The sequence below is a fragment of the Bufo bufo genome, chromosome 5 (genome assembly GCF_905171765.1).
Source record: "Bufo bufo chromosome 5, aBufBuf1.1, whole genome shotgun sequence".
NCBI classification, from domain to species: Eukaryota; Metazoa; Chordata; class Amphibia; order Anura; family Bufonidae; genus Bufo; species Bufo bufo.
In genome coordinates this window covers 177,289,547-177,310,449 of record NC_053393.1, presented here as the reverse complement: position 1 = coordinate 177,310,449, position 20,903 = coordinate 177,289,547, and the positions used below count along the sequence as shown (strand labels likewise).

The window sequence follows — 20,903 nt, the reverse complement described above, 5'->3', positions numbered from 1 at the left end:
TTTACGGATGCACTGATAGATGGATCCGATCCGCAAAACGCATCCGGACGTCTGAATGAAGCCTTACAGGGGCATGATCAATGACTGTGGTGATCACCCCATATAGACTCCCTGATCACCCCCTTGTCATTGATTACCCCCCTGTAAAGCTCCATTCAGATGTCCGCATGATTTTTACGGATGCACTGATAGATGGATCGGATCCGCAAAACGCATCTGGACGTCTGAATGAAGCCTTACAGGGGCATGATCAATGACTGTGGTGATCACCCCCCTGTCATTGATTACCCCCCTGTAAAGCTCCATTCAGATGTCCGCATGATTTTTACGGATGCACTGATAGATGGATCGGATCCGCAAAACGCATCCGGACGTCTGAATGAAGCCTTACAGGGGCGTGATCAATGACTGTGGTGATCACCCCATATAGACTCCCTGATCACCCCCCTGTCATTGATTACCCCCCTGTCATTGATTACCCCCCTGTAAAGCTCCATTCAGACGTCCGCATGATTTTTACGGATCCACTGATAGATGGATCGGATCCGCAAAACGCATCCGGACGTCTGAATGAAGCCTTACAGGCGCGTGATCAATGACTGTGGTGATCACCCCATATAGACTCCCTGATCACCCCCCTGTCATTGATTACCCCCCTGTAAAGCTCCATTCAGACGTCCGCATGATTTTTACGGATCCGCTGATAGATGGATCGGATCCGCAAAACGCATCCGGACGTCTGAATGAAGCCTTACAGGGGCATGATCAATGACTGTGGTGATCACCCCATATAGACTCCCTGATCACCCCCCTGTCATTGATTACCCCCCTGTAAAGCTCCATTCAGATGTCCGCATGATTTTTACGGATGCACTGATAGATGGATCGGATCCGCAAAACGCATCCGGACGTCTGAATGAAGCCTTACAGGGGCGTGATCAATGACTGTGGTGATCACCCCATATAGACTCCCTGATCACCCCCCTGTCATTGATTACCCCCCTGTCATTGATTACCCCCCTGTAAAGCTCCATTCAGACGTCCGCATGATTTTTACGGATCCACTGATAGATGGATCGGATCCGCAAAACGCATACGGACGTCTGAATGAAGCCTTACAGGGGCATGATCAATGACTGTGGTGATCACCCCATATAGACTCCCTGATCACCCCCCTGTCATTGATCACCCCCCCTGTCATTGATCACCCCCCTGTCATTGATCACCCCCCTGTCATTGATCACCCCTCTGTAAGGCTCCATTCAGACATTTTTTTGGCCCAAGTTAGCGGAATTATTTTTTTTTTTTTCTTACAAAGTCTCATATTCCACTAACTTGTGTCAAAAAATAAAATCTCACATGAACTCACCACACCCCTCACGGAAACCAAATGCGTAAAATTTTTTAGACATTTATATTCCAGACTTCTTCTCACGCTTTAGGGCCCCTAGAATGCCAGGGCAGTATAAATACCCCACATGTGACCCCATTTCGGAAAGAAGACACCCCCAGGTATTCCGTGAGGGGCATATTGAGTCCATGAAAGATTGAAATTTTTGTCCCAAGTTAGCGGAACGGGAGACTTTGTGAGAAAAAAATTAAAAATATCAATTTCCGCTAACTTGTGCCAAAAAAATTTTTTTTCTATGAACTCGCCATGCCCCTCATTGAATACCTTGGGGTGTCTTCTTTCCAAAATAGGGTCACATGTGGGGTATTTATACTGCCCTGGCATTCTAGGGGCCCCAAAGTGTGAGAAGAAGTCTGGTATCCAAATGTCTAAAAATGCCCTCCTAAAAGGAATTTGGGCACCTTTGCGCATCTAGGCTGCAAAAAAGTGTCACACATCTGGTATCGCCGTACTCAGGAGAAGTTGGGGAATGTGTTTTGGGGTGTCATTTTACATATACCCATGCTGGGTGAGAGAAATATCTTGGTCAAATGCCAACTTTGTATAAAAAAATGGGAAAAGTTGTCTTTTGCCAAGATATTTCTCTCACCCAGCATGGGTATATGTAAAATGACACCCCAAAACACATTCCCCAACTTCTCCTGAATACGGCGATACCACATGTGTGACACTTTTTTGCAGCCTAGGTGGGCAAAGGGGCCCACATTCCAAAGAGCACCTTTAGGATTTCACAGATCATTTACCTACTTACCACACATTAGGGCCCCTGGAAAATGCCAGGGCAGTATAACTACCCAACAAGTGACCCCATTTTGGAAAGAAGACACCCCAAGGTATTCCGTGAGGGGCATGGCGAGTTCCTAGAATTTTTTATTTTTTGTCACAAGTTAGTGGAAAATGCTGCTTTTTTTTTTTTTTTTTTTTTCATACAAAGTCTCATATTCCACTAACTTGTGACAAAAAATAAAAACTTCCATGAACTCACTATGCCCATCAGCGAATACCTTGGGGTCTCTTCTTTCCAAAATGGGGTCACTTGTGGGGTAGTTATACTGCCCTGGCATTCTAGGGGCCCAAATGTGTGGTAAGGAGTTTGAAATCAAATTCTGTAAAAAATGACCTGTGAAATCCGAAAGGTGCTCTTTGGAATATGGGCCCCTTTGCCCACCTAGGCTGCAAAAACGTGTCACACATCTGGTATCCCCGTACTCAGGAGAAGGTGGGGAATGTGTTTTGGGGTGTCATTTTACATATACCCATGCTGGGTGAGAGAAATATCTTGGCAAAAGACAACTTTTCCCATTTTTTTATACAAAGTTGGCATTTGACCAAGATATTTATCTCACCCAGCATGGGTATATGTAAAAAGACACCCCAAAACACATTCCCCAACTTCTCCTGAATACAGAGATACCAGATGTGTGACACGTTTTTGCAGCCTAGGTGGGCAAAGGGGCCCATATTCCAAAGAGCACCTTTCGGATTTCACTGGTCATTTTTTGCAGAATTTGATTTCAAATTCCTTACCACACATTCGGGCCCCTAGAATGCCAGGGCAGTATAACTACCCCACAAGTGACCCCATTTTGGAAAGAAGAGACCCCAAGGTATTCGCTGATGGGCATAGTGAGTTCATGGAAGTTTTTATTTTTTGTCACAAGTTAGTGGAATATGAGACTTTGTATGAAAAAAAAAAAAAAAAAAAAAAATCATCATTTTCCACTAACTTGTGACAAAAAATAAAAAGTTCTATGAACTCACTATGCCCATCAGCGAATACCTTAGGGTGTGTACTTTCCGAAATGGGGTCATTTGTGGGGTGTTTGTACTGTCTGGCCATTGTAGAACCTCAGGAAACGTGACAGGTGCTCAGAAAGTCAGAGCTGCTTCAAAAAGCGGAAATTCACATTTTTGTACCATAGTTTGTAAACGCTATAACTTTTACCCAAACCATTTTTTTTTTACCCAAACATTTTTTTTTTATCAAAGACATGTAGAACTATAAATTTAGAGCAAAATTTCTATATGGATCTCGTTTTTTTTGCAAAATTTTACAACTGAAAGTGAAAAATGTCATTTTTTTGCAAAAAAATCGTTAAATTTCGATTAATAACAAAAAAAGTAAAAATGTCAGCAGCAATGAAATACCACCAAATGAAAGCTCTATTAGTGAGAAGAAAAGGAGGTAAAATTCATTTGGGTGGTAAGTTGCATGACCGAGCAATAAACGGTGAAAGTAGTGTAGTGCCGATTTGTAAAAAAGGGCCTGGTCTTTAGGGGGGTATAAACCTGTGGTCCTTAAGTGGTTAAAGGGATGTACCCAATACAACAGCTTTGGACAGGGGATAAGTGTCTGATCGGTAGGGATCTGACCACTGATCATGTGAACAGGGACCCAGTGTTCCCTACTTGAAATGAACGGCAGTCATACATGCGTGCTGCCTCTCCATTCATCTTTATGGGACAGCTGGAGATAGCCCAGCGTTTGGACTATAGAGTGGTGGAGAACCTGCGTGATGGCCGCCCCATTAAAACCGGAAACACTGGCTCCCTGTTCTCACAATCGATCAGACCTCCACCGATCAGCAGTTATACCCATCCTGAAGACAGGGAACAACTCTCGGGACATCATTGCAAAGTCCGGCAACATAACAGCAATGTGATGGTGCGGGCTCAGGAGTTGTGCCCGTGCCATCACTTGCATGTGCTAGGAGTATTATACAGCTGGCATCTTGCTCTCACTGCTGATCGCAGCATCTAAGTGATTAAAGAGAGGGAAGGGACTCCTTCCACCCAATCGGCCCAATTTTATACATGCTCAGTACCGGCCATAAATATCTGATAACTGAGGGTCGGACACCACTGCCAATCAGCTGTTCTGAGGTAGCTCCAGAATTAGAAATGTGATTCTCTATCATTTTACATGTAACATCTTCGTGCTACAGCATTTTATATAGAAAAGTACAAAAAATAATAATAACATGCACCTAGCATGTAATGGAAATGGACTGATGCAAGTCAGGAGCAGGCACAGCCATCTTGAGACGTGGCCTGGGGGAGGTTATTTAAAGGGGTTGTCTCACTTCAGCAAATAGCATTTATCATGTAGAAAAAGTTGATAAAAAGGCACTTACTAATGTATTGGGATGGCCCATATTGCTTCCTTTGCTGGCTAGATTTATTTTTCCATTACATTATACGCCGCTCGCTTCCATGGTTACGACCACCCTGTAATCCAGCAGTGGTGGTCATACTTGCACACTATAGGAAAAAGAGCCAGCCCCTCTGGTGGCGCACACAGGTTGGTGCTTTTTCCTATAGTGTACAAGCACGGCCACCGAGGATGGACTGCATGGTGGACATAACCATGGAAACGAGCAGTGTATAATGTGATGGAAAAATGAATCCAGCCAGCAAAGGAGGCAATATGGAAAATCACAATACATTAGTAAGTGCCTTGTGTTAACTTTCTCTACATGATAAATGCCACTTACTGAAGGGAGACAACCTCTTTAGACGAAGACAATGGCGGAGAACATGCAGACAGTATTAGGTTTCTGTGGTGAAAAATTATTTTGTGACAGGAAGTGGAAGGATGCTGAGAATCTGATAGAAAACACTACTACAGGAAGATACTTTGTATCAAAGTAATAAAAGCTCAGTCACATGAATATAGATGTAGGTCTGAACTAATGGAGCAAAAAGCTACGTCCCCAAAGGTTCAAAGGCAAATGGCCCTGCATCCTACGCTGCGCTCGAGTCGTGGACTCCCCGTGGCCTTCACTTCCTGGAGGACGGCACCGATCATGGGCCACGTTGGAAGAGAAACTTAAAAAGCAAGATTCAAACAGAGATGTTCCTATGCCTCACCTCTTCCATAATATGTAGAGGGAATTACTAGGCCGGGGCTGGCCAACCTGCGGCTCGCTTTAAAACTACAATTCCCACCATGCCCCGTTATAGGCTGTCTGGGCATGCTGGTAGTTGTAGTTTTGCAACAGCTGGCCATCCCTGTACTAGGCAATGGCGTTTATATGGCTTCTGGTGACTGCCCCAGCTGATGTGGAAATACCTAGGGCAAGCCATTCTCACATCGTAGATTGTGAAGGTATAAACTGACTGAAATGGAGGCCGTCAGCATGTAGGGTATAGGTGATCCACAGCTAGCAAATGGTGGTGGAAGAAAATGTAAAGAATGAAAGCATTAAACAAATGTAAAAATAAAACCTACAGTTCACACTGAGCCATGAAAACCTTCTGTATACTTAACAGCCGGCTTAAAGGGGATGTTCATTCTGAGGCTAGGCCATCAATATCTGATCAGCGGTGGTCGCCGAGGTATCTTACTGCAGTTCTCATTACAGGGCTGGTTACCTGGCATGGGGTGCATGTACAACGCCACTGTGCCAGCGCTATTCATGGGGCACAGGGAATCATCCGTTCTGAATCAGGCTGCGGCAGACACGTGAGGCCTGATACACGTGCCCTATTTTGATACAGGTCATGTTCAGATGCCAAGGCGCCTTACATAAGCTTATTTTTACATACACTGAAGGGAGTGGAACATTTTTGACAAGTCACCCCCCCCCCCCCCCCCCTTTCAGCCACCTACTTCATGCCACCCTTTCTGATGAGGTAGTCACAGGCAGAGACCAAAAATCTCATTAGACCAAGATCGGCTCCAAATGCTCCTTGTTTCAGGCATCTTGAGGGTGTGACAAGGGGGTCCAGGGCTTGTATAATAAAAGGGGGTCCAGGGCTTGTATAATAAAAGGGGGTCCAGGGCTTGTATAATAAAAGGGGGTCCAGGGCTTGTATAATAAAAGGGGGTCCAGGGTTTGTATAATAAAAGGGGGTCAAATTAGGAGCAGATCAACTGCAGAAAAAACAAAGGCTCTGGCGTTACTGACACACAAGGTCAGTAAATGGGGCGTGGCTTCACAGGTTCAGACTACCTGACCTACACCACCAGGCATGAAGGAGATGAAGAAGCTCCTGGACCTGGAGGACATTTTGGTGAAGGCAGTTCTCACGTAGTCAGGGACTCGAAGACCTGACAACCTGCGGAATGGATGGGGTGGACGGTGGAGTAGTCAGCCATATGAAAAGCTCACCTGGCCGGCCTGGAGCGCCAGCTGCACAGCGGTGTCCATGCACGGCTTCCAGGGGTCCCCGGTGTCTCCGGCCGCTCCGTGCTGCTTGTTGCAGGCTGCCTCACACGGCTTCATGTCTCCTCTGTACACTGCTCGGTAATGGCAGGAACCTCAGTGTTATCCCGTCTGCTGCCTCCTCCCCCTCCTAGATGCCCGCACCTCTCATCCTCAGCAGCGCTACCCCTCACCACTCCTGTTATTAACTGGTCTCCTCCCCCTCCTGTGCGCCCGGACCGCCCCCTGCGCCGCACTACAGCAGCGCCCCCTATCTGCGCACTCACAAGGTCACCCACTGGTCATCTGAGGGCAGGTCGCTCTCACAGGTAAAAGAAAGGCAGCCAATGAAAAGCTAGCTTTCTTTTCACAGTGCAGGTTAGAAAGTGGAAGCAGTGATCTGATTGGTTGCTCTGGATAACTGTCCTTTGTCCTAGGTTTTCTCCTGCGCTGCTCTGGGATGAATGTCTTTCATCTAATTTTTTTTTTCTTGTCAGGTATTTGCATAGGATCTGCCAAATATACTGTCAGTCATGGCAGAAACTGGTGTAAATGATAGCACAGATCTGTATGGAGGCTCATAGCTGGTGTAAAATGCTCCAAATGAGAGGACAGAGAGAGAGAGCAGCTAGTCTGGATGGCTCCTCACTCATCTCCTCAGTGATTTCTAACCACTCGCTGTGGGGAAATGGTCACTGGCTCCTTCTGACCCTGAAAATGGCACCATTAGGATGTTTTTAGGTCACTGCAGCTGTCCTCTGACCAAGCGGGAAGTCCTAAGATGGCGCCGGCAGGTGCATCTCATCCTCCATCTCCAGCCCAGGCGGCCAGCTCCCCGCTGTCATTCTGGCAGGAGATGAACAGCCAGGGGTGCACCACCAATGAGGCCAGGTGAGGCGATCGCCTCAGGCAGCAGCAGGTAGGGGCAAGAGGGGTCAGCCGAAGGGTCATGAGCTGAAGGGAAGGGGTTAGGTTAAGAAATTGGCATTGGGGAGGGGGGCCCGGGGGGGCACTGTTTCAGTTTTCACCTCAGGCAGCAGAAACACTAGGTGCACCCCTGTGAACTGCCCTTGGATTTCAGCCACTTGGACAGTAAAGTCTGCAAGATCTAGTTTTTACCGACGACTCACACATTGATGACCTATCTCCAGAATAGTTCATCGATATCTGATTCATGGGGGCCCGAATCCCAGTACCCCCACCAATCAGCAGTGAGTGCTGGGGCCTCTTCCTAGGCCGGTGACCTCACGTTCATTAGTCACATGATGTGTGCGCAGTTCAGTCTCATTCAAGTGAATGGGATTTGTTTTTTATCTCTCATTTATATTTCTTATAGCAGGATAGATTTCATATTTGCATCTTTTTTTTTTTTTTATTAGATTATTCGCCTACAGCACACGTGGGATCTACCCAGTGGTCTGTCCACATGCCCATTTTGAGTACACTAAAATTTTCAGGTGCTTCCCATACAGAATTCGCCTGGAAGTTTGAACGCTTACTTCAGGATCCATTTTTTCCGCTGATGTTTCCTGGGCCATTGAAGATTTTAAATCCATGCATGCCTCTGACTCTACTCTACTGCAGCTCCTCTAAGACTACTTTCCCACTTGCGGCAGAGTGATCCGGCAAGCAGTTCTGTCGCCGGAACTGCCTGCCGGATCCTGCAATCTGTATGCAAGCGGACAGCTATTGTAGACGGATCCGTCTTACAAATGCATTGCAAGAACGCATCCGTCTCTGCGGATGTCATCCGGAGAAACGGATCCTTTATATATTTTCCTCACATTTTTACCGGCTTGTGCATGAGCAGACCGGAAGGACGGATCCGGCGTTGCGGTATTTTTAATGCCGGATCTGGCACTAATATATTCCCAGAAATATATGTTGTCTCCTAGCATCTATGCTGAGCTTTAAATGGTCCACCAAAAGTCTTGGATCAGAAGATGGCCTGCCTTCTTTCCATTCACACATCCGTGAACATGTCCGCATCCGTTCCGCAATTTGCGGAACGGGTGCGGACCCATTCATTCTCTATGGGGCAGGAATGGATGCGGACAGCACACAGTGTGCTGTTCGCATCCGCATTTCCAGATCGCGCCAGCGTAACTTACGGTCCGCAGCTCCGGAAAAAAATAGAACATGTCCTATTCTTGTCTTGCGGACAAGAATAGGGAGTTCTATGGGGGTGCCGGCCGGGTGTATTGTGGATCCGCAATTTGCCTGATCCGCAATACACTACGGACGTGTGAATGGACCCTTAGGCCTCATGCACACGACCGTTGGTTTATTCCGTGTCCGTTGTGCCGTTTTTCGTGATTTTCTGAGGACCCATTGACTTTCAATGGGTCCATTGAAAACTCGGCTAATGCACCTTTTGTCATCCGCGTCCGTGATCCGTGGTTCCAGTCCGTCAAAAAAATATAACCTGTCCTATTATTTTCGCGGAAAACGGTTCGCGGACCCATTCAAGTCAATGGGACCGCTAAAAAACACGGAGGCACACAAGATTGTCATCCGCGTCAGCGTGTCAGTTTTTTTCCTATCATTTGCATGGCAAACCTGTCTTAGATTTTTTTTTACTTTCCTTTATGTCTGGTAATCCTCCAAAAATAAAGGAAGACACGGAAACAAAAACGGAAACGGATCACGGAACAACGGAACCCCATTTTGCGGAACGGAACACAACAACGGTCGTGTGCATGAGGCCTAACTAGTATGCAGCTGAACAGGAAAAGAAGTGCACGCATCTGGTTGGGACCTGCACAGAAGAGTTTGCAGCAGGGACACCAGCGGAGCAAGGGACAGATAAGTACTTATGAAAAAATTTCCTTCCACAGAGCTAAAGATACTTTTTTTTTCAAAATGCCAGGAGAACCCTTTTAAGTCCAAGGGACTGGCATTTCTCTGAACTATTAAAAATCTTTTGTGTACTCTTTGAAAAGAGCCCTCACTTTGCACCACAGAGGTACAGTCTGTGCACATGGTTTCTTTGATATACAACCTTTCGAGAGATAGTTCTTACAAGGATTATGTGCTGTGCCATATTGACAGGCGAGAGGGAGACATAGGTATGACCTTATCGGGGGACGAGTGGTCCAGGATCTTCCAGCTTGTTCATAAGTCATCGATTTCTAGCTATCGCCAAAATAATGATTTTAAAATTTTGTCTCACTGGCATTGGCAGCCAGTCCTGTTGAATAAGATGTTCCCTTCTGTTGATCCTATGTGCTGGAGGTGCAGTCAGGCTGTGGGAACCATATTTGGTGGTCTTTCCAGGTCATCCAAAGCTTCTGGGAAAAGGTCATTCTTTTATGTAATACTGTTTACTCATCCTCATTGACCACATCTTTAGGGTCAGTACTTTTGTCCCATTCACATGGTTCAGTAACTAGCTTCAAGAGAGGCCTATTGAGACATGTTTTGTGTGCTGCAAACCAGGTCATTCCCAGATTCTGGAGATCCTCAATCTCCTCTTCAGCTGGGGAATTTATCGAGTGTCTTCATAATATCATGCCCATGCTACAACTTTTGGTTCACTAATATGACCTGATTGATAAATTCACATGCAATTGTTTTTTGTGAATGACTTTTGGAGATTCTGGAGACTTGAGCAATTAATTGGGTGTCTGTTAACTGGGGCTAGAAGGTCTGCATATTAATCTCTTTCAGGTAATCCATATGTTGGGTAGCAGGTTCAAGCATGGAGACTCCTTTTAGGCTACTTTCACACTAGCGTTTTTACTGGATCCAGCAGGGTTCAGCAAAAACGCTTCCGTTACTGATAATACAACCATCTGCATCCATTATGAACGTATTCGGTTGTATTATCTTTAACATAGCCAAGATGGATCCGTCATGAACTCCATTGAAAGTCAATGGAGGACGGATCCGTTTTCTATTGTGGCAGAGAAAACGGATCCATCCCCATTGACTTGCATTGGGGGCCATGACTGATCCGTCTTGCTCCGCATCCCAGGACGGAAAGCAAAATACAACATGTTGCGGTTTGCTCTCCGGTGTTGAGAATGCAACTAAACGGAGCGGAGTGCATTTTGGAGCATTCTGTTCAGTTCAGTTCTGACAATGAATGGGGACAAAACTGAAGCGTTTTTTTCCGGTATTGAGCCCCTATGACGGATCTCAATACCAGAAAACTAAAACGCTAGTGTGAAAGTAGCCTGACCTTCCAACCTCTTGTTTTTAAAGGTATGTGTTTGTTTGCCAGGTTTGACTTTGTAGTTGTGTTGTTCCCTTCTATTTTCAAAAACATGGAGGCATCATTGCTACTAGTCATACATACTATAAATTTGATCACTTAAGTGAGTATTAACCTCTTAAAGGGGTTCTACAGTTGTTTTTAACTGATGATCTATCCTCTGGATAGATCATCAGCATCTGATCGACGGGGGTCCGAGACCCGGGACCCCCGCCGATCAGCTGTTTGAGAAGGCAGCGGTGCTCCATGAGCGCCGCGGCCTTCTCACTGTTTACCGCAGGCCCAGGGACGTCACGACTAGTATCAACTAGCGTGGGCGCGGCTAAGCCTTGTTCACTTGAATGGAGCTTAGCCGCGCCCAGGCCAGTGATACTAGTCGTGACGTCCCTGGGCCTGCGGTCAACAGTGAGAAGGCCGCGGCGCTGCTGGAGCGCCGCTGCCTTCTCAAACAGCTGATCGGCGGGGGTCTCGGGTGTCGGACCCCCGTCGATCAGATGCTGATGATCTATCCAGAGGATAGATCATCCGTTAAAACAAACTATAGAACCCCTTTAAGTACCAGACCCATTTTTGGTTTTGCATTTTAATTTTTTTCTACCCACCTTCCAATAGATATAACTTTTTTAATTTTCTGTTCGTATAGCCATATGAGGGCTTATTTTTGCAGGATAAGTAGTATTTTTTTAAGGGCACCATTTAATTTACTATGGCTGTTATTGGAAAATGGGAAAAACATTATTTGTGCGGCGGCGTTCACTGTGCACTAAAATGACATGACGTACTTATTCTGCAGCTCAATAGGATTATGGCAATACCAAACTTGTATAGTTTTTTTTACTACTTAAAAAAAAAATAAAACTTTGAAAAAAATCTAAATTTTCTTTGCACAGCCATAACTTTTTTATATTTCCGTCCACAGAGCTTGTTTTTTGCGGGACGAACTGTAGTTTTTATTGGTACCATTTTTGTGGTACATACAAGTTTTTGATCACTGGTATTCAATTTTCCTAGTGGGGGTGACTAAAAAACAGCGAATCGTGTGTATTTCAATTTTTTACTGTTTCCGCGTTCACCGCACAGAAGTTTTTTTAATAAACGTTAATAGTTCAGACATTTTTGGACGCGGTGTTACCTGATATGTTTATTTTTTATTGTTTATATATTTTGTGACACAGTGAGGGGAATGGTCTGGGAAAACAGGTATTTTCGTCCCAGCGTGTGCTGCTGGGCTGATTTGCAGCCAGGTGGGGTCAAAGACCGGATTTTAATTGCCGATCCGGGTTTTTGACAGCACCTGGCTGTCCTTAAATTGGCAGCTGGGCTCAGCAGCATCATCTCTGTGTTGGGATCTGAGGCTTGGTGCCAGGTTGGAGGACCGAGACCCATGGGCCGAGGAAACAGGCCCCCTAAAGCCTGTCGTGGACTGCTGGAGGCAGAACTGACATCAAGGTGACTTGTCTTATATGAACTTTCCAATTTGTGTGAGGTAACACCAAGATATATTTTCCATTGTGTGTGAAGTAAACACCAAGACTACAAAGTTACGCATTTTGTTCATTTGCCTCAAGTGTGAATAAACACTGAAGTTTGGCGTTAAGAACTTGTCTTTTGCCTCTGTACTGCGTCAACTTACCCTATCTACCAGAGCGAAACCCCAGAATTGGTGGAGGATGCGGGCTAGCGCAGTGAGGCAGGCGTGATCAACGAAGTATTGTTGTTTTTCATTTTTGCTCCGGGCACAGTTGTATGTCTTTAATTAAACCCACTAAATTTTAACACATGACCCTCGACAAAATGGAGGCCATAATGAAGGCTCTTGTGGAGGCTAACCAGCAACACCGGGACCCAATCCTATCCCGAACCTGGGAGAATGTGGTAATAATTGATGGTGCACATAGAAAATTGAATAGGACAGCACTACTTACTGGAACAAATAGTCCGTGATATGGCGGCGGTGCTCATGGCGTTAGTCCCGGCCTCAGAGACCTCTCAAATGTAGAGAAAACTTCAGGGAAGTCACAGCACTCTCAATCTTGAATCAAATCTTAGTGTTTATTCACACTGAAAAATACAGCAACATTTCGACACACAGGTCTTTCTCAAGCTACATATGTAGCTTGAGAAAGACCTGTGTGTCGAAACGTTGCTGTATTTTTCGGTGTGAATAAACACTAAGATTTGATTCAAGATTGAGAGTGCCGTGACTTCCCTGACGTTTTCTCAATAATTGTTGGTGAACCACAACAACCTGGGGCCAAGTCGATGTTTCCCTGTTTTGTGGTTCATCACAATATGCTGTATCGGGTAAACCAGCTGCGGGGTGAACATATTGAACAGTTGGTGGTAACCCAGGCTTATCGCAAACTCGTGTTAGAGTTAGCCCACCAACATGTTCTCGGGGGTCATCTGGGAATGCAGAAAACACAGGACCGGATAATACAACGGTTTTACTGGCCCAGTGTGTATAGAGAGGTGGACAAATTTTGCAAGTCTTGCCCGACCTGCCAAACAACTAGCCCCTAGCACTTTTTCCGCAGTCCCTTAGTACCTCTCCCGATCATCGAGGTACCGTTTGAGCGAATCGCTATGGACCTCATAGGCCCAGTAACGAAGTCCGCTAGAAGACACCAACACATCTTGGTCGTCCTAGATTACGCCACTCGGTATCCGGAGGCGGTGCCACTGTGACATACATTGGCCAAACTTATAGCTAAAGAGTTAATGGAGATGTTTTCCTGAGAGGGGCTCCCTAAAGAGGTTCTGACTGACCAGGCGACCACTTTTATATCCAAGGTCATGAGGGAACTCTGTAAGTTACTGCACATCAAACAGCTACGGACGTCCGTTTATCATCCGCAAACTGACGGCCTGGTAGAAAGGTTTAACCAAACACACAAAAAATGTTAAAAAGAGTGGTGTTAAAGGATAGGAAGGACTGGGACCTCCTTCTGTCCTATCTTATGTTCGCAGTGTGAGAGGTGCCCCAGGCCTCTACTGGGTTCTCGCCCTCCGAACTGCTATATGGCAGACATCCACATGGTCTGTTGGACATAGCCAAAGAGGCGTGGGAGCAACAACCCACCCCATATAAAAGTATTATTGAATACATCACCCAGATGCTGGAACTTATGGAAACAGTGTTGCCTCTTGTAAGAGAGCATATAGAGGCAGCTCAGCGAGCTCAAAGTCGGGTCTATAATCGGCAGGCTCGGGTCCGGATCTTTAACCCGGGAGATCGGGTTTTGGTTCTGGTACCGACCGTGGACAGTAAGTTCCTGGCTAGGTGGCAGGGACCCTACGAAGTAATTGAAAAAGTTGCAGAGGTAAACTACAAGGTACACCAGCCAGGGCGGCTAAAGCTGGAGCAGGTGTACCATGTGAATTTACTGTCCACCTTGGACCTTGGAAAGATAGGGAGACCGGTACTGACGACAGCCCGCATCTGAGTTTTCTAGGGGAAGAGGTTCCGGCCCCTCGGTCTGATGTAAGGGAAGCGGTTGCCACAGTGAAGATTGTTGACAGCCTCTCCTCTAAACAGACTCAAGAGGCCAGGTAGTTCATCAGCAGGAACACGGATGTGTTCTCAGACCTCCCCGGACGCACTTCCACAATTCAGCATGACATTGTCACTGAGCCTGACGCAAAAGTCTGGTTACCCAAGGCTCGGCAACAAGCCATCTCGGAGGAAGTACAGCTAATGATGCAACTAGACGTTATTGAGGAGTCTAAAAGTGAGTGGGCCAACCCTATAGTTTTAATACCCAAACCGGACTGGACGTTACGATTTTCGTAAACTAAACGAGATTTCCAAATTCGATGCGTATCCCATGCCCTGGGTGGATGAGCTTATCGAGAGGTTAGGACAAGCCCGGTATTTTTCTGTTTTGGACCTCACCAAAGGGTACAGGCAGGTACCCTTGATGGAGGATTCCAAAGAGAAAACTGCCTTCATCACACCAGAGAGCTGTACCAACATATTGTGTTAACCTTTGGTTTGCATGGCGCCCTTGACACTTTTCAACGACTTATGGACATTGTACTTCGTCCACATCATCGGTACACTTCGGCTTAGGCTACTTTCACACTAGCGGCAGGACGGATCCGACAGGCTGTTCACCCTGTCGGATCCGTCCTGCCACTATTTCGCTGTGCCGCCGGACCACCACTCCGTCCCTATTGACTATAATGGGTACAGAGAGGAGAGGAGCATCCCGTTGTCTTCCTCATCGGTAAGCTCTCCTCAGCCGAGACCAGGTACAGTATAGTGGAGAGAGAGTGCCTGCCTATTAAGTGGGCACTCGAGTCTCTCCGTTATTATTTGCTGGGGAGAAAATTCTTCCTGGTGACTAACCACTCCCCTCACAAGTGGATGAGCCAGGCTAAAGACAGAAATGCCCAGGTCACCAGATGGTTTCTTTCCCTACAGAACTTTAAATTTACAGTGGAACACAGGGCAGGCCGGTTGCAGGGAAACGCAGATGCCCTGTCCCGAGTACATTGTCTGGTGAGTGTTCACCCCCTCAGGGTTAAACAAAGGGGGGGTTATGTGACACAGTGGGGGGAATGGTCTGGGAAAACAAGTGTGTGATGCTGGACTGATTTGCAGCCAGGTAGGGTCAAATACCGGACTGGATTTTAATTGCCGATCCGGGTTTTTGGTAGCAACTGGCTGTCCTTAAAGGGAATCTGTCACCTATTTTGACCATATAAAACCGTTAACATAGCAATGTGCAATAAAGTACCTTCATTCCTGCATGGGTCTTCTTTCTTTTATTCCACTTTTTATTCAGATAAAAAAGCGATTTTTCTGATATGCAAATGAAGTCTCAAGGTGCCCAGAGGGGCGTTATTACTCTGCTCTAGTGCCCAGTAACGCCCCCTGCAGTGCCCAGCCCGCCTTTCTTCCAAGCCCAGCACGCCTCCTAAGAAATAAATGTACTCCCACATACTTGCCGAACTGCGCCGCCCCCTCCCCACTACGTCATTTAATTTATTCACTGCACCTTCCTTGCTTCCTCCTCTCTTGGCCTCCGAAATCCCACGCGGGCGCAGTGCAGCGTCCCACTACGTGTGTGTGGGCACTGCTTAAAAGTACTTTTTGATCCTAACAATTGCATTGTACAGTATGGTATAACTTTGCATTTGTGTATCTGCCAAATCCCTGTTAACAGGCCTATTAGCTGCAATTTATACATCCCACCACTAGATGGGGTAAAGTTCAGGTCCTATATATATCCAGGTCAGGCCTAGAGAGAGAGGAGATTAGGCAGATTAAGAGTGGAGTTCAGTTGAGACCACAGGTCAGTGTGAAGATCAGTGAGTATATTGACACTGAGAGAGCGAAAAGGTGCAGATCCAGCACTTCAGCTCTAAAAAGAAGTTTTAGTCCAGAAAGGGACAAGAGAAAAGGACAGATTCAAATTCATCCAAAGGATGAAAGCCGTAAACCAGGCATAAAGGACCTTTGGGATATTTTAGGTGAAGCAGGGCTCCAGATGGCGACCAAAACGGTCGCCAATGCGCCTTAAAATTTGCAGATGGCGACAAGACTTTTTAGTCTTGTCGCCATTTGCGACTGTCCCACCGCGATCCTGCGCAGCCTAAGTTCCCTTCACTAGCACACGGCACAGTGGAGAAGGAAGGAGTCCCTCCCTCTCCACTGTGACGCGGCCGCCACTACCACCAATGGGGATATAGCAGGGAGGAGGAGGGGAGGAGCTGTCGCCACTGCGCCGCCGATGAATGTAAAACATAAGTGTCTGCAGCGGTATCACAGACCGGGCACCCGGCCTCTATAACAGGGCATGCGATCCGCGGCCATTAACCCCTCAGGTGCCACAGATCGCATGCCCTGTTATTGAGGCCGGGTGCCCGGTCTGCGATACCGCTGCAGACAATTGTATGAAGGAGTCAAAGAGGACCTTTCATGGGTCCAAAGAATCTGAACTTATCAGCAGGCTGCATAGAGCGGCGCCCAGGGATCTAAGTGCACTTACTATTATTCCTGGGCGCCGCTCCGTTCGTCCGCTGTGGCCCCCGGTATTTTCAGCATTCAGAGGAAGGAGGAGGAGACGCCAGTGTCTGTCCTTCTCCCTGACAGCAGCGCTGTCCAATCACAGCACAGAGCTCAGAGCCAGGGAGGTTTTTTCTCCCTGGCTCTGAGCTCTGCGCTGCGATTGGACAGCGCTGCTGTTATGGAGACGGAGAGACACTCCTTCCTCTGAATGCTGAAAATACCGGGGGCCACAGCGGACGAACGGAGCGGCGCCCAAGAATAATAGTAAGTGCACTTAGATCCCTGGGCGCCGCTCTATGCAGCCTGCTGATAAGTTCAGATTCTTTAGACCCATGAAAGGTCCTCTTTAAACATTCATTGGTGGTGCAGTGCGCTCTCCCCAAGCCTCTCCCCCCCCCCCCCCTTTTCACTGGCCACAAGTCATCCCCGTCTCCCTCCCATTGTTATATGATGGCCACAGTGTCCCCATCCCCTTCATTGGTGGCAGTGGCAGATTACACTGCTGGGGCTCAGATCGTTACCATGGCAGCCAGGACGCTACTGAAGCCCTGGCTGCCATGGTAACCTCCCTGCTGCTGTGTGCACAGAGCCCAGGGCAGCAGGGAGATGTGAGATCCTATTCACCCTGATAGAGCTCTATCAGGGTGAATAGCACAAGGGATGAAAAGATCCAGGTTCTAGTCCCTAAGGGAAGAAATGGTTGTTAAATAAAAAGTAAAAAAAAACTGAAAAAAACAACAAAATACTAAAAGTTTAAATGGCCCCCTTCCCAGTTTTACATATAAAAATTACAAACAATAAAGAACATATTACATATCGCCACGTCCCAAAAAGTGTGAGCTATTAAAATCTTAAAAAATATTTCCGCTCGGTGAAGGCCGTAACAGAAAAAAAAACTCTAAACCACGCAATTCGCCATTTTTAGTCACCTTGTACCCCAGAAAATGTCCCTGGATGTGAGAGGCATGTGGTGCTGTTTTCTCCTATATGTAGTGCTGGCTCACTACTGGGACCTGCGTCTCATCTTCTCAAAGTCCTTTTTTTTTTAATTATATGCATTTTAAATTTGGCGACTAAAAAATGTAATTTGGCTCCTAAATTTTTTAGTTTAGGAGCCAATGGCTCCTGGTCATTTTATTTTGTCTGGAGCACTGTGAAGGATACCATAGCCTCCGGCAACCTCACTAAGATTCCACTGACATTGAAATAACCCACTGCTCCAAAACTAAGAAACCTAAAAAGCCTAGAAACAGTGGATTTGCAGAATTAACTCTGTACCATCTAGAGACTGCATAATTGTACTGCTGCAACCAAAAGACATCCAAAGTAAAAGTTGTGAGTTGCATCTTACCACTGTCTACCTCATTATTACTACCTATGGTTGTACCACCATTAACGGTACTGTCGTCATGCCAAAAACCATCAAGGGACTCAGCCGCAACAAGCACCCTAAGCACCCTTAACATCAAGGGCACCTCAACCACCATCTTGGCTGATGCTTCCTACCACAGAGCGTGCCCCGGAGGATTTCGTGCTGTCCACCTCAACACTGTGCTGCCAGCCCAGGGAGGCTCTCTGCTAACCGTGAGTAAACTGATGAACTGTGTGTTATATCAATTGGCCCCTCATCAGTCCACCGTGCACCTCACGTGTTGCCCCTGCGACTGGCTGGCTGCATACATTTTTATTGGCGTCACGAACAGGATCTTAACCCTTGCGCCATATTTGAGAGACTGTCGCATGTGAATAATCCCCTTTATTTTCTTGAGAGACTTTTGCTTATTGTGCGCTGTTTTGGGGTCCAGAACTGTTCAAACTGATTGCAAAGTATATGGAGGTGCTATACTAGTCCCCAGCATCAAAACCGCTGTGTCAAAAGTGAGAAAATTCAACATTTGTGTGTCACTATAACTGCTTGTTGTCAGTGAATAGACTGTTACTGTGAAATTAATATGGCCGCCGGAGCTCCGATTTGAAAAAAAATACTGTGCCATCTCTGTGTGCAAGTTGGCGACACCCCCTGCAGAGCGGGAAACCTGTGTGCCGCCCCTTTTTGCAAAGTTGTCCAGTTAAAGCCCATCCTACCTGTACTGTGTGAGTTCTGAGAGGCTGGCCCTGTATGCAAGCGCAGCGCCGCCTCCTCTGCTTGTGGCCACATCAAAGGGAGACGTCACGCACGGGAGGACGGTGTGACGTGCGTGCATCCCCAAAGCTATTTCGAGATTTACACCGGCAAGCAGCCGGATCGCATCGCATTGCCTGTCTGCCCCCAAGTAACTACCGCAGACTGTATTTTACTATTGCCACCTCAGAGTGAAGCACCGCTAGCCAGGAGCGCTATCAAAAACCCAAATAAGCGCTGCCTGAGTGTTGTATTCAGCCGGCATCGAACATTTAAAGGGCCATACACCGCAAAATAGCAGTCGCCCATAGCAATGTTAAATCAAAAGTATTGACAGCCACAATTAACCTATCTGACTGTAATCAACCTATTGTCAGCATGTCTGTGCAAGAGGATAACGTGCAGGCTGACCTCCGCGGACCCCCTGCGGCAGCCGCAGCCGGTCCTAGAGCAATGCCAACTGCTGCAGCACCAAGTTTAATGCCTTTAACTATGCCTTATTATTTTGGGGCCCCCTGGTTCCCACGTTATTCTGCTGAAATTCACACTTTAAGGGACTTAAAAGAAAAAATGCTTGCTGTGTTCAGGTTGTACCCTGTATCCCCAGAACAGCAGATGGAGATTCTTCTTGCACAATTAGAAGGAGCTGCTCTCAGAGAAGTGAAATCCTGGTCAAGCTCAGAAAAAAGGACACTGGAGCAGATATTTGAACGTCTCTACACCACCTTTGAACCCAGGACCGTGTCAGAAGTCAAGATGAGGTTCTTCAGTAAAAAACAGCAAACGGGTGAGTTACTCAGAGACTTTGCATTATCTTTACAAGAAGCCCTTAGAGCTGTTGTACAAGTAGACCCCCGTGAGGCAGAGAATCAGGACAAAACCCTGAAAGAACAGTTTATTGAAGGTGTTAACACAGACAATTTAACCCCTTAAGGACCGGGCTCATTTTCACCTTCAGGACCAGGCCATTTTTTGCAAATCTGACCAGTGTCACTTTATGTGGTGATAACTTTAAAACGCTTTGACTTATCCAGGCCATTCTGAGAATGTTTTTTCGTCACATATTGTACTTCATGACACTGGTAAAATGGAGTAAAAAAAATTCATTTTTATTTATAAAAAAATACCAAATTTGCCAAAAAATTTGAAAAATTTGCAAATTTCCAAGTTTCAATTTCTCTACTTCTATAATACATATTAATACCTACAAAAATAGTTATTACTTTACATTTTCCATATGTCTTCTTCATGTTAGGATCATTTAGGAAATGACATTTTATTTTTGGGGGACGTTACAAGGCTTAGAAGTGTAGAAGTAAATCTTGAAATTTAAAAAACCAAATTTTTAAGGACCAGTTCAGGTCTGAAGTCACTTTGTGAAGCTTACATGATAGAAACCACCCAAAAATGACCCCATTCTAGAAACTACACCCCTCAAGGTATTCAAAACGGATTTTACAAAGCAAGGGTTAACAGCCAAACAAAACTCATTATTTATGGCCCTGATTCTGTAGTTTACAGAAACACCCCATATGTGGTCGTAAACTGCTGTATGGGCACACGACAGGGCGCAGAAGGAAAGGAATGCCATACAGTTTTTGGAAAGCAGATTTTGCTAGACAGTTTTTTTTGACACCATGTCCCATTTGAAGCCCCCCTGATGCACCTCTAGAGTAGAAACTCCAAAAAAGTGACCCCATCTAAGAAACTACACCCCTCAAGGTATTCAAAACTGATTTTACAAACGTCGTTAACCCTTTAGGTGTTCCACAAGAATTAATGGAAAATAGAGATACAATTTAAAAATTTCACTTTTTTGGCAGATTTTCCATTTATTTTTTTTCAGTTACAAAGCAAGGGTTAACAGCCAAACAAAACTCATTATTTATGGCCCTGATTCTGTAGTTTACAGAAACACCCCATATGTGGTCGTAAACTGCTGTACGGGCACACGGCAGGGTGCATAAGGAAAGGAATGCCATATGGTTTTT

The 20,903-nt window shown here is 46.2% G+C and overlaps 1 protein-coding gene across 1 annotated transcript in view; it reads right to left on the bottom strand.

Moving 5' to 3' along the window:
* The window catches only part of IMPA2 (inositol monophosphatase 2), a 46,476-nt gene extending 39,767 nt beyond the window's left edge, over positions 1-6,709 (bottom strand). The window contains exon 1 of the mRNA XM_040432088.1: positions 6,526-6,709. Coding sequence (XP_040288022.1) covers positions 6,526-6,639 — 114 coding nt within the window. The 5' untranslated portion in view covers positions 6,640-6,709. The remainder of the gene's footprint in view (positions 1-6,525) is intronic.
* Positions 6,710-20,903: the final 14,194 nt, after the last annotated feature.